Source organism: Typopeltis vanoorti, chromosome 11 (assembly GCF_054136105.1).
Source record: "Typopeltis vanoorti isolate ZY-2024b chromosome 11, IOZ_Tvanoo_1.0, whole genome shotgun sequence".
Taxonomy (NCBI): domain Eukaryota; kingdom Metazoa; phylum Arthropoda; class Arachnida; order Uropygi; family Thelyphonidae; genus Typopeltis; species Typopeltis vanoorti.
The window spans coordinates 101,004,805-101,018,804 of NC_143559.1; the positions used below are offsets into that span (position 1 = coordinate 101,004,805).

The 14,000-nt window shown below is 36.3% G+C and overlaps 1 protein-coding gene across 1 annotated transcript in view; it reads right to left on the reverse strand.

Moving 5' to 3' along the window:
- LOC150101877 (serine/threonine-protein kinase ATR-like) overlaps nucleotides 1-14,000 on the reverse strand; it is an 860,597-nt gene that overhangs the window by 507,404 nt on the left and 339,193 nt on the right. The window contains exon 23 of the mRNA XM_090399924.1: nucleotides 11,281-11,475. Within this exon, the coding sequence (XP_090256050.1) occupies nucleotides 11,281-11,475 (195 nt within the window). The remainder of the gene's footprint in view (nucleotides 1-11,280; nucleotides 11,476-14,000) is intronic.

Below are 14,000 nucleotides of genomic sequence, written 5' to 3' on the forward strand. Positions count from 1 at the left end.
GTTGCACTAATTGCGTCTGTGCACCCAGAGATTGTCGGAATAAGTGAGACATGGTTAGATGAGAACGACATCCTGACAGGAATAGAGATGGAAAGGTATGATGTGTTTCGTGAGGATAGAAGGGGTAAAAAGGGAGGGGGAGTGCTATTGATGATAGAGAAAGAGTTATGTCCATATAAGGTGGAAATGCAAGAGGGAAATAGGGCCAGTGGTTTTGAGGCAGTATGGTGTGAGATAGAGGTGAATAGAATCAAATACTTGGTGGGATGTTGTTATAGACCTGGTAATGTGGATGGTGGTGATAGCGAAATGTATAATCAAATAAGCCAAGCAAATAAGAAAAGGGTGATCGTTATGGGTGATTTTAATTATGGCAATATAGACTGGAATGAAGAGATAGCAACTGGAAGTAAAGAAAATGAGTTTCTTGAATTTTTGAGGGATAACTACCTCAGACAGTATGTAACAGAGGGCATACGAGGATTAAGGGTCTTGGATTTGGTCATCTCATCAGAGGATGTAATTATCAATGAGGTGTCAAATCATCCACCAATTGGTGAAAGTGACCATGAGGTGATTGCCAGCAGAGCAAGGACCCATGTGAAAAAAGGGTATATGTGGAACTACAAGGGGGGTGATTATGAAGAGCTCAGGTGTAGTATGGAATGAGGAGTTAGCTGGAAAAGAGATCAATGCAGCTTGGGGGATTTTCAAAATCTATTTAGTAGATGCAATGTCTAAATGTATACCATGGGTGAGAAGGTTAAATAAGGTAGGTGTGAGATGGATGAATAAAGAGATTAAGCATGCAATACAGAGAAAACGGGCGTTGTGGAGGCAGCATAAGAGAAGTGGAAGTAACCAATTTCATGAGGTCTACAAAGACCAGGCAAGGAGGGGTGACTTGGTTGGTGAGAGTAGCTAAAGAGAGGTATGAACAGCAGTTAGCTAATGAAGCCAAAAAGAATCCTAGGGAGTTCTTTCGATATGTAGCCAGCAAAAGAAAGAATGATTATGGAAGGATGACATTGATTGGAGGAAATGGTATAAAGACAGCTGTTGCAGAATGTGTGATGGAGATACTTAATGAGCAATTCATAAAGATCTTTCAATCTTGTGAATGTGACTTCATGGAGAGATTAAGAGCAGTTGATGATGGGGAGAAGAGACTGACTGTAAGTGAGCAAGAGGTGTTTGGGGAGTTGAGTAAACTAGATGTAAATAAAGCTGTGGGACTTGATAATATATCACCGCATATTTTGAAGGAATGTGCCAGAGAGTTGACACCTGCCTTGACATATTTTTTTAATACGAGTCTTGCACTTGGTCAAGTTCCTAAAGAGTGGAAGGAGGGCAAGATTGTGCCACTTCATAAAGGAGGTGATCGAATTCAAGCATCAAACTATAGGCCTATCTGTGTGTCAGGTGTTGTGGTTAAGTTGTTGGAGAAGCTTGTGAGAACTAGGATCCAGAGTTGGGTTGACAACAATGGTATAATCTTTGATGGACAGCATGGATTTGCTAAAGGGAGGTCATGTTTTAGTAATCTACTTATTACAATAAAGTGACTGCTTCCTTGGACAGAGGAGAAGGATACACAGTAATATACTTGGATTTCACAAAAGCTTTTGATAGAGTACCTCATGATAAGTTGACAGTCAAACTAGAGCAGATGGGGTTGGATATTAGATTAGTGCATTAGATTGGAGACTGGCTATCTGATAGGTATCAACAAGTTGTGTATGGGGGTGCAATATCCAGGAAAAGGAAAGTCACTAGTGGAGTGCCTCAGGGGGCTGTTTTAGGGCCATTACTATTTAACTTGTATATTAATGATATTGGCAAAGATTTGGATGGAGATATTCAGTTGTTTGCAGATGATGCAAAGTTGGGACGAACCATAAAGAGTAGTGAAGATGTTGTGGCCTTGCAAGAAGACTTAAATAAATTGAGTGATTGGGCAAGCAAATGGGGATGTGAGTTCAATGTTGCAAAATGTAAGGTTTTAAAATTTGGAAAACAAAGATGGGATGCAGAATTTATGCTTGGTGAGAATATATTGTTGGAAGTAGAGGAAATAAGAGATCTGTGGGTGATAGTGGATAAGGATCTAAAATTGAGGGGACACATCGCCAAAATTGTGAAGACAACACAAAGGCTTCTGGGAATGATGCGGAGGACACTGACATGTAGAAGTAGGGAGATTCTTGTTCTGTTGTATAAAGCTTGGATTAGGCCACACATTGACTATTGTGCCCAGATTTAGTCACCTGGTTTTCAGAAGGATGAAGAGATGTTGGTAAGGGTCCAAAGGCGACTGACTAAGGTAGTTTCTGACCTCTGGAATATTGAGTATGAGGAAAGATTGAAAAGATGTAATTTGCAGAGTCTAGTGGAGAGAAGGAAGAGGGGAGATATGATAAGAGATCTACAAGTTGGTAAGGGGTTGTTATAGGATCAATGGTGGAGAAGTTCTACAGAGAATAGTGGGAGATCAGGGGAGAACCAGAGGTCATCCCTGGAAACTGTATAAAGAGGGTGTGAGTAGGGGAGTGAGAGGCAGGTTTTTTTTGTGCAGAGTTGTGAGTGATTGGAATGCCTTGTCTGAGAGTGTGGTGTCTGCAAGGAGTTTGAATGTGTTTAAGACACGGTATGATGAGATGTGTGCGAGATAAAAGGACCTCCTAGATGAGTCTTTGACTCCATGAGGTCTTGTTTAATAATAATAATAATAATAAAAAATACAATTTATAATGAAATGCTAAATGTAAAAAAAAAAAAAACAATTGTGATTAAACTAATTTTTAAGAAAAAAAAATTGCCTAGTGAATGAATGATGAAAATTTGTAGGAAGTTTTTTCACTTTGTTATAGAGTATATAACAGTGCATAAAGAACAGTCAAGGGGTATCTGGAGGAAGCAATATCATGCTATATATATATTCCAATACTATAATGGAAGGTAAATTGAGTAAGAGTCAGATCAGGGATTGGCAACCTTTTTGGATTGAAGAGCCATTTTTAAAATTATATCTGTTAAAAAAAATTTAGAGAGCCACATGCAGTGATGAGCAACCAATGGTCCACGATATGCATATGGCCCTCTCAGGTTTTTTGTGCATTCTACGGTATTCGTTTTGTATAGCAGAATTAGTCTATTTTAATTAAAAATCTATTTTATGAATGTTGATTTTTACATGTGGATTTATTTGTGCAGGTTAAAAAATTAAAATATGCCTAAATAATGGAAAATAAATTAATACTTTCTTATCAAAGAAAAAGAAAATATTCTTTATGCAGATCGAACCGAGTATTTGATTTATTATTTAATTGCTCATCACTGCTTCAGATTAGAAACTACATTTAAAAATATTATAATTAAATTATTTATTCAGTTTTTTTTTTTTTTTTTTTTACAGTAACACGCTATCATACTTGTAAAACATAGGGGTTGGCATGTCACACGAAATTATATGATATTTTTAAATATTAAATAATAAAACAATGATTTCCTCCTTCTTACAAAAACATATGTATAAAATCCAATAACATATCTATTTCTTTAATTTTTTTTTAATTTAAAATATATTCTTAGTGCGACTTTTGCTGTTGAACTTCTTGGGATAGTTTCTCAATATGCGGTGAATACATCGTAATTTTCATTTTCAAACATGACGAAAGACTCGCATTGTTAAATTGGTTTCTCAACTTACTTTTAATAAAATTCATATTAGAAAATATTTGCTCACAGAAATATGTCGATCCGAAAATCGTTAGAAGTCCAAATGCTTATGTTTGAAATCACCGAATGTAAGTGTCCGGTAAACAATTCCACGTGTCAAATACAATCTTGCTTTTTAAGATCTTTTATTTCAGACCATTTATGTTATATTGCAAGGGCAGATTTTTGTCTTTCCAACTCCTCTAGGTCAGCTTTAAGATTTCTAAATTTTGAATTCCACAAATCCTGGGTTTTCAGGGGTCCTCTAACTGAAGTTGAAATGCAGCCTCATCAATTCCAGCAAAAGGTGAAAAATTTAGTTTGGCAGGATTAATTTCAAGTGGTCGCAATAAAAATGACATAGTTGCCTTGTTCTTTCTAAATTCCTCAAATCTCCCATTAAATGCAGATTGCATATTTACTCAATATGCAATCTGCATTTAATGGGAGATTGTATGTATAATGTGCCTTTCTCTAAGTCTGTCGCAAGCAAATATAATTTTTGTTCAAACGAAATCTAAAAGCAAAACTGATGTATTTCCCTTTCCCTGTAGTTTCTTATTTAGTGCGTTTAAATGGGAAGTCATATTCACCATAAAGTAGAATTTTTGTAAAATGTAAATAGAATGTAAAGAAGGATTATCGTGTATGATTTCAAAGAGTTCAAACATGAAAGTATTACATTTTTCAGCATCGCATATACTATTTCCAATTGTAAAATATCCTTCACTTAATGTAAAACGTCCTTAATTTATTTTAAATGCTGAATTTAGGGTTTTTAGTTTCTAATTTAACAAATAACATTCATTTTGCATTATTCAAAAATAGATTGCTTAATAACAGAAAGAGCCGCAATTATTCATTCAAAGAGCCGCAGGTTGCCGACCCCTGAGTTAGGTGAATGAGTAGTATCATTAAGCATTAGCTGCAAAAAAAAAAAAAAGAAAGTGCTATGGAGGGTATATTAAGGAGAAAGGTGACCAGCATGGTAAGTAAGGAAAAATCAGATTATGAGAAGTTAGCTCAGCAGATAAAAAGAAACTCCAAAGGGTTCTTCTGTTATGTTGCAAGTATGAGGAAGAATAACTACGGAAGGATAACTTTAATGAGTAGTGATGGTAGAGAGGTGACGGAGGCAGATGAAACTGTTGAGCTACTGGGTGATAACTTTGCAAGGGTATATTATACAAGTGAAGATATTGTTATGGCAGAAGTGAGAGGGAGGTTATTGAAGAACAAACTGATAAGCAGAAATAAGGGAGTTTGTTATCATTACTCTTTATAAAGCTTTGATACGACCACATTGCATTATTGTGCATAAGCACACAAAGTTTGCAGACGAAGTACAGTAAACCCTCGATATAACGAACTAATTCGGGCGGGGGGGGGGTCCGTTCTGGTGTGAAGTTAATGTTCGATGTTGAGGCGCTTGGTTTAGGTAATCCTGCTTTGAAAAAACTATCAAATTTTTTTTTGAACTTTTGAATTTTGCTTTTTTTTATAATTAACTCCCTAAAATTATGAAAATGTGTGTGATAAAGCTGAATTTCATTATCTGATGAATTGTCAATAAATGTTATTAGATCGTCGAGATGCGATCTAATCACTGATAATTTAACATCTGGACGTGTTGTTTCTTCTTCCTCATTATCTTCACTCCCATCCTCACCTTCCAAGGCCATAACCTCATCCGCTATTTCATTTTCATTTAAATAATTGATTTAAATAATTTTAACATCACCAAAGTGAAGCCTTTTGGCTCTTTATTTCATTAATTTATCTGTGCACCTTTTTGACAACTCGTACTGTAAAGTATTAAAGCTATTATCTCTATAATCTTGGTATTATTTGGTCTACCTACTCACTGATGAGACCTCAATAAAGGTTGAAACCGGTCTGAGTAGTGACCTATCTCCCTTAATGTAAAACAACATACATCCCCTAGGGGACGAGTTTTACATTAGGGTAAATACTAGGAATAGCGATCGTAGCTTTATCCACCTTTACAACGAGTTGCCCGATATTGTACCACCCAGGTGTTTGCTCATACTTGGACTCGCCGAACTTTTATAGTTTGCTATATTCGGCATGAAACTCTTTGATTTTTATCTTAGAGTTTTCTTATTCAGCTTTGAAGTAATGTGGGATAAAATATCCCCTTAAAAAAAAAACATTCAATATTAGTAACAACACAATTCACACTGAATTCCCTATCAGGGGAATTCAGTGTGAATTCCCCTGATAGGGACAGTAAAGGTGATGGCGTGGCCTGTGGAAAGCACATCTTGAAACCATTTTTCTGTGAAGGTAACAGAACTTGCAAAATGTATTTGACCTAGTTAAGAGACAAATTAATGCTGACACTAGATGGGCTAGGGGAAGATCACCAAGAGTGATTCCAACAGGATAGCACCATCCCATTACACAAAGGAGTGGTTGGATGATAATTTCTCCAACTGCAGTGGACAATGTGACCATGTGAAGTGGGCCTGTATGCTTGCCAGATCTGAGTCCCCCCTTGGCTTCTTCTGGGATATGCTAAATGCTCAGGTATATCAGCAAATATCAGACACACAATTCATCAGAGGCAACACATCACTAATGCATGTACAAGGTAGATGGAAATGGTGCATTAATGCACCACATTCACTGCACTTTGCACAGTACACTGAACCACATACTTAATGAAGGACAATATCATTTAACATAACATGTATTGTAATGTTATATCAATAAACCATTGATTATGTATATTCAGCTATTTTTCCAGACTTCGTAGTCATCCTGTAATTACCCAAACAGTGACAATTTTTCATTGATATTCCACTATCTACACCCTCTGTCCCAAAAGAAACCGAACTTTTCGAAAATAGAAGAAACTAGTTGTATCTTTTTGTTGTCGAAAGCGACAACCTTCATTAGTGTTGTGTCAACTGTTTATGACATTTGTTTCATTAGAAGCGAAGTTATAGTGCCAAGGATGACAGTGATGAACGGTCGGTCATCACGATATTCATGCCGTATCCGATGAAGTCTCACTATCAATCGCTTCAAAACTTCAAGATAAAACTCACCATTGACTGTTTGACCAAGCGGAATGAATTCTGTGTGAATAATGCCCTTGGAATCATAGAAACAAATCAGCATTTTCTTTACTTTTGACTTCTCCAAGCGACTTTTTTCAGATGCCCCTCTTCTGGTGGTCTCCACTCAGCACTATGGTGCTTTGTTTTGGGCTCATACTCAAAACACCACATTTCATCATGAGCGGTTTTAATGAGGCCCTTGCAGTGTTCAATTCAATACAATTTTTGGTCGTTGGTCAAGTTGTTGGGAACAAATCGCGAATTCAATTTATGAAGACTCAAACTCTCGGCCAAAATGTTGTGCATGGTCGATTTTGGAATTGCGCTTCGCAACCATATGCCTGGGGAAGGAGTGTCCTAGGTTCGATTCCCGTCGATGACGTGAGGAGCTGAAGGATCTTCCTTAGCCATAGCCAAGTTAACCAGTCTTGGGCGTGGACAGCAGGGTTTTTTCCCCAGTTTATTCTGGGGTTTTTCATCCCGCAAAGCAGGCAAACTGGCCTTGAGAACTCAACACTACAGACCATAGGATACACCGGGGCATAAGGCTGACCACCTTATCCTGTAAACGGAGTGAGGTCCGATGATCAATGGACCCTCGACACCGCAAGGTAAAAGAGGGTATAAGGAAGATGATGAGATGATGATGAATTCATCTTCAATCAATCTCACGGACAATTTCAGGTTTTCTTTGATGAAATCACGCATTTTTTAGATGTTAACTTTGCTCAGTCCAGTTTTTGGATGGCCTGGCTTTTCGTCGTTCTCAAGCGTCTCACGACCACTTTGAAATTGCTTAAACCACTTGCAAACTTGATTACGGGATAAACATTCATCACCACATATGATTTTTTGAAGCATTTGATGCGTTTCAGTAAAACTTTTGCCAAGTTTAACACAAAAGTCAATCGCAGCTCTCTGTTTGAAACTCATTTTTTGAGTTTCAAACAGAGAAAACAAAACACACTGTCACTCTTGGCACTACTTCTCAGCTTCTGATGAAACAAATGCCATAAACAGTTGACACAACGCTATCGCTTTCGACAACAAAAAGATACAACAGGTGGAACCACAAGTTTCTTTTATTTTCGAAAAGTTCGGTTTCTTTTTGGACAGAGGGTGTATAATTCACAGAAGGCCCTCTTCTCTAACTTCACAGACCAAGCTGGAAGAGAAGTACAACTGTTTGCTGTGAGTAATGATCTAACATAAATCATTAAACAACCTAGAATACCAGATAATCCTCATCATTCTCCTGGTATTCAGCTTCACTTCAAATACACTGCTGATGTTAGCTCTCCTCTTGGCAACTCTGACTTTGTTCATGCTTAAATTGTTCATATTTGGTCTAATGTATTAAAACTGTAAACTTTATTAATAAGAGACCATACGATTTAATGAATAAAATACAAATTGCCAACCAGTTTCACTAGCTACTGTCTAGCATTATCAAGGCTGTACTGGTGTAAATACATATGCACCAAGTTACATGAATACAGAAACGTTAGTACCTATAGGCTGTTACATTTGATAATTCTTGTTTGGAAGTGCACATGCGTTAGTCAGAATCCGGTACATGACCACGTGTTGTGTGGTTTTTCGCAAATTGTAGTTCTGTTGAGCTGAGAGCATTGATGAGATTTTTCCATATGTCTTTAAGAATAGCACCCTGATTTCTATTTCTCGAAGTCTTGAAATAAGACAGAAAGAACATGTGGGAGACGTAAATCACAACAGAATAACCACATCAGGTTTAGCTCACCATTTTACGATATCCAATCATATTATAGACTGGAAAAACAGTTCTATGCCTTACATCGAGAATGACTACAGACACAGAACTTTTAAAGAATCAGCAGTGGTGCTACACACAGGCAGCAATTTAAAGAGAAATCAGGGTGCTATTCTTAAAGACATATGGAAAAATCTCATCAATTCTCTCAGCTCAACAGAACTACAATTCGCGAAAAACCACACAACATGTGGTCATGTACCAGATTCTGACTAACGCATGTGCACTTCCAAACGAGAATTATCAAATGTAATGGCCTAATAGGTACTAACGCTTCTGTATTCATGTAACGTTGCATTTGTATTTACACCAGTACAGCCTTGATAATGCTAGACAGTAGCTAGCGAAACTGGTTGGCAATTTGTATTTTATTCATTAAATCGTATGGTCTCTTATTAATAAAGTTTTCAGTTTTTGTTCATGCTTATTTTTTTTTTAAAGATTATCCTTCTCTCAGCTGAGTATCCTATGGCACTACAATGGTGCCAGTTGGGATAATTGTTAGGATTTTCATATCTCCTTTCCATGGGCTGTTATTGTTATTATTTCTGCTCTTTAATCCAAGCACATAAAGTGAACAACTGAAATTATTCTTGCAGGAATGCGGCCCTTCATTCCTCACTCCACTGCAAATCCTAGTCCTCCACCCAAGCCCTGGTTATCCAACAAATGTGCCAAAGCAGAACAAGACAAAATTCAGGCACACATTGGATGGCTCTAGTTAAAAACTCCAGATTCTCACTTGGCTTACATTACAGCCCAGAGTAGATGTCATAAGAGTTAAACGAAACAATAAGCTTGCCTCCTGAAAAAATGGCAGCCGAGCCTTCTGTTCTCTTGTCATGGCTGTTGAGCAAAAGGACTTCAGAAAAATACTGAACAGCCATGATACTAATAAATCTTCTAGTCCAGATGGTATCCTTCCAGCTGTGCTAAAACTTGTGTTCCAGAATTAATAATCATCCTATATCATCTGTATAAGCTGTCACACTCAACTGGCATTTACCTAACAACATGGAAGTGAGCCTTTTTTTTTTCCAGATTGCCCCTAAAAAGGAAGATGCCTTTATCTCAATACTCTCGAAATTGATGCCATTCAACAACCAGCTTCTTTAATACCTGGAGATCCATCTGTTAATCAGTGATGACTAATACTGATTCTGCCATTCTTATTCTACAGATCTCCTTGCTAACATTATCCACCTTTGGAGAGGCCATGGAAAGATTTGGAGAAATTCATGCAGTCACTTTAATGTTTCCAAGACATTCAATTATGTTTGGCATCAAGATCTTCTGCCCAAGCTAACGTTTCATGGTCTGCTTCCTATCCTTCATGATTGGATTGGATTGTCAGTTTCCTCTCTGATCATTACTATATGTCATGGTGGATAATTGCTTCTCACGGATTCTTTATCAATGCTGAAGTACTCCAGGGTACTCTCACTCATACTATACTTTAATGACCTAAGGATGCAAGGAATCTTTATAAGGACTTTTCAACTACATGTAAATTAGCTGGCCTCTTCATGAAATAGTAAGATTTTTCATCCTATAGCAGAGCCAAACTGGATGGAGGGCATGTACACATAACATAGATAAGATTAACCAACTTATCACAATATTAGGTATATTTACACAGAGGAAATTACTTGTTGGTCACTGGCTGCTGATTCTAACACATTACTGAGATGTGAAATTTCTGAGGCACCCTCCGAGGACTGCTTTTGGCTTTGACAATAATACTATAAGTAGATACAGTGAAAGCCATTCAACTAAAGAGACTATTTAATGCTTCCTAAATTACTTTTAAATTAGCTTTAAATATTAGTGAACTTAATACTGGTTTTAACAATATGAAATATATAACTAATTGTATTATTTTGAAAACACAAAAATATATAAACAAGTTTTCATTCCTGTGTGTTTGGGGGGGGGGGGTCATCGTCATCAGCCATTGTCAATCCACTGCTGGATGAAAGCCTTTCCAAGATTACTCCAAAACTGTCTGTTCATGGCTCTCCTTTACCATGTCACTCCTGAAAATCTGATGATATCATCAATACACCATGATTTAGGTCAGAGTCGTGGTCATGTTTCTTCTCATGGAATCCACTACAGCACTTCTTTTGTCCATCATTGATCTCGTCTTTGAGCAATATGCCCAGCCCATTGCCACTTCAGATGTTTCACTCTTCCTATGATGTCAGAAACTTTGGTTTGATTTCTTATCCACGTTTCTTTTGTGATCCAGTCTTGTGATACAATAGTCTTGTGATACGAAGCATACTTCTCTCCATACTAACTTAATTTTTCAATTTCCTTTGCATTTAAGTGTCCATGTTTCACAGCTATAAGTCAATATAGGAAGAATACATTGGCTAAAAACTTTTCCCTTCAGGCATAATGGCAGCTGGCTTTTGAATACTGACTGTAAGTTTCTAAATGCTTTCCAACCAAGCATCATGCATCTTTTAATTTCGTCCATGATATTTTGTTCCAATGATATCTGTTGTCCTAAGCATATGTAATGATATAATTTTTTTTAATTTTATATACTTTATTTAATTTCATCATCATTATTTATTATATATATGTGTGTGTGTGTGTGATATACTATTTTTGCATTCTACTGCAAAAGTCACAAATTTCAAAAACAACCAGTTCATTATTACTGTCACATACCTGAACATATATGAGAGCTTTTCTGAGTTCTTCATTTTCACAATGACAGACCAAATAAGAGAAGATATACTTAAAATTATTCATCAACATTTCCCTACGATGCATGTGCATCTGCTTGGCAAGTATCTTCAATAATGAGGAAATCTGAGGTGTTGCCTTGCTGACTAAGTAGGGTAGAACATAACGTACAGTACTCTAAAAAAGAATGTAAAAAATTCTGCATATGAGTCAAACCTTAATTTTTAAGATATCTCAAAATGTATGTTCAGAAAAAGTTTCATCCTTAATATAATACAGATTTGAAGTCCAAAACTTGAAGATTATACTTTTAATAAATATATTAACTGCACCAAGATTTGAATATTTATTAACTTTTTGTGGGTGGATGCCTAGAATAACTATATAGGAGATAAAAAGTCATTTAAGTAGTCAAAATCCTCAATGAAAGAGGATTTTGATAACCTAAGTAAAAAGCCTGAGTGTTTTCACAGGTGATATCTTAGTCAAGCCATTACAACCATGTTCTGGAACACAGGGAGCTGGGATCTTCATTGCAGAATTTGTGGTGAGAGGCATCAAACTTAATTCAGAATGGTAACTGATTACATTGAAGAAATTGAAACCTGCATTTGTAGAGTTATACAGTCCATCAATATGAAAAAATCCTGGTTCTCCATAACAATCTGACCTCATACCCATTTGTGCACAAGGGACAGTTTTAATCATGTATTAAGGCTTAAGTGCTGGGAGGACATAATGTTGGAGGTTTAATGGAGTATCACTAGGAAAGATTAAAAACTATTTTTAATGCTTCCAATATTTCATCTGTCATTGAGATATCTTCAGAGATTACAACAAACATTTGCAACACATACACACAAAGGTAACACAATATTGAATAAAAAGTGGCTATGACTCGAGAGTCCTAGGTGGATGGTGTGCCCTCTATGGGCCTTTGTAGGAGACCTAGGTTGTAAATTGGGATCTCCAAGGATTAATGTTTTCCAAATTTTGGGAAGTTATTTGCAACCATATTTGTTTAAATTTGGTTGATTTCTAAGTACCGCTGTGGATTCTAAAAACTTTCTTTCTTAAATTTACTGTGATGTAGCATGGTGGTTTCTTCAAGGAGATCTGTGAGTGGTATCCAATCCATGGTCTGAAAGACCAGATTGACCATAGTTGTGATTGCACGTGTAAGTTTTGTGTTCATCTAAATGGATGGAGTATAAATTGCGTGTGGTGTGAGAGAGCATATTTTAATTTAATTTAGTATATTTTAATAATTTATTCCAATATGTGTTGGAGAGTTCTTTCACTTGGTGGAACGGCGGGAAGGAGCGATGACAAGAGGCGTACACAAGAGGCTGTACACAAGAGGGTGAGGAGTGGTTTCTTTGCATGGAGGTTGGTTGAACCTTGGAATACATTGCCTGAGAGAGTGGTTGGAGCGGGAAAGGTTAATGAGTTCAAGGAGTGTTATGATAAACTTCGTGTTTTCTAAAAACGACCTCCCACAATGAGTCTTTTGACTCCATGGAGGCCTGGATAATAATAATAATAAATTAAAGATACCAAGTAATTATATACTTGACTTAATCCTTTATCCAAGTGTAAGCAAACAAAGTTTGCACCTGAACTATTTTCAGGACTGGGGCAACTCGTATATTGAAGTTAATGACTTCACATCACTTACCTTAGTATCCCATAATGCAAAGCACATATCCTTATGGGTATGTATAATACTATGCATTATGGGAAGTGTCACTACCCTTCCCATAAAATACTCTGCATTAGAGAAAGTCATTGGAAGTTTTTCCACTTGGTTATACTATAAATTAAACATACCAAGTAATTATATACTTGGTTTAATCCTTTATCCAAGTGTAAGAAAACAAAGTTTGTGCATGAAGTAATTCCATGACTGGGCTACAGCGACACCTTTTGAATACTTTGTGTGTGGGGGGGGGTATGTTTTAATTAAATTTAGTATATTTTAATAGTTTATTCCAATATGTGCTGAAAATTGAAGTATTTGAACAAATTTGCTATTTCATTGCTGTCACAGCAACATCAAAAAAAAACTCCCAGTCTGTTGCTCTAATTAGAAATGCTCTTAACACCATAAATTCTAGAGGATTGCTAGGAAGTGCACACTCTGGCTGCATGATTGTTATTCCTTGGTGTTAAGCCGACAGCTAGCTTTTCTGTTATCTATGAGGGTGTCCCAAATTTTTTCCAGCTTTGTACAAATTATAACTTCAATACTAAAGACAAACAAAGATTACATAAGGATTACATGGAGAACCATGATAAATCCATGGTTCTCCATCAGTGCACCTACAGAGTAAAAAAGATTATTTAAAGAATCTGTTAATGCAATTTTAAATATTTCCAACTTCTGCATAAAGCTGCCAAAAATTTAGGATACTCTTCTACATCAATAAAAAGACAAAGTCCAACAGAACATAATTTCAAGATTACCACTAATTAGCATACTTTTGTGTAACAGATTTTATCACCTCACTGAATTTGTATGTGATAATACCAATGTAACTGTGATTCATTAAAATAGTTTAATTTTCCAAATTATGAAATTTCCTAATTTCCAAATTAAAACCCTCCAACATCTCTAATAACCAGCATTCAATTCTCCGAAAAAAAATATTTAAATGAAAACTACAAAATCTTCATTCACAATGAAATTTTTAAAAATGTGA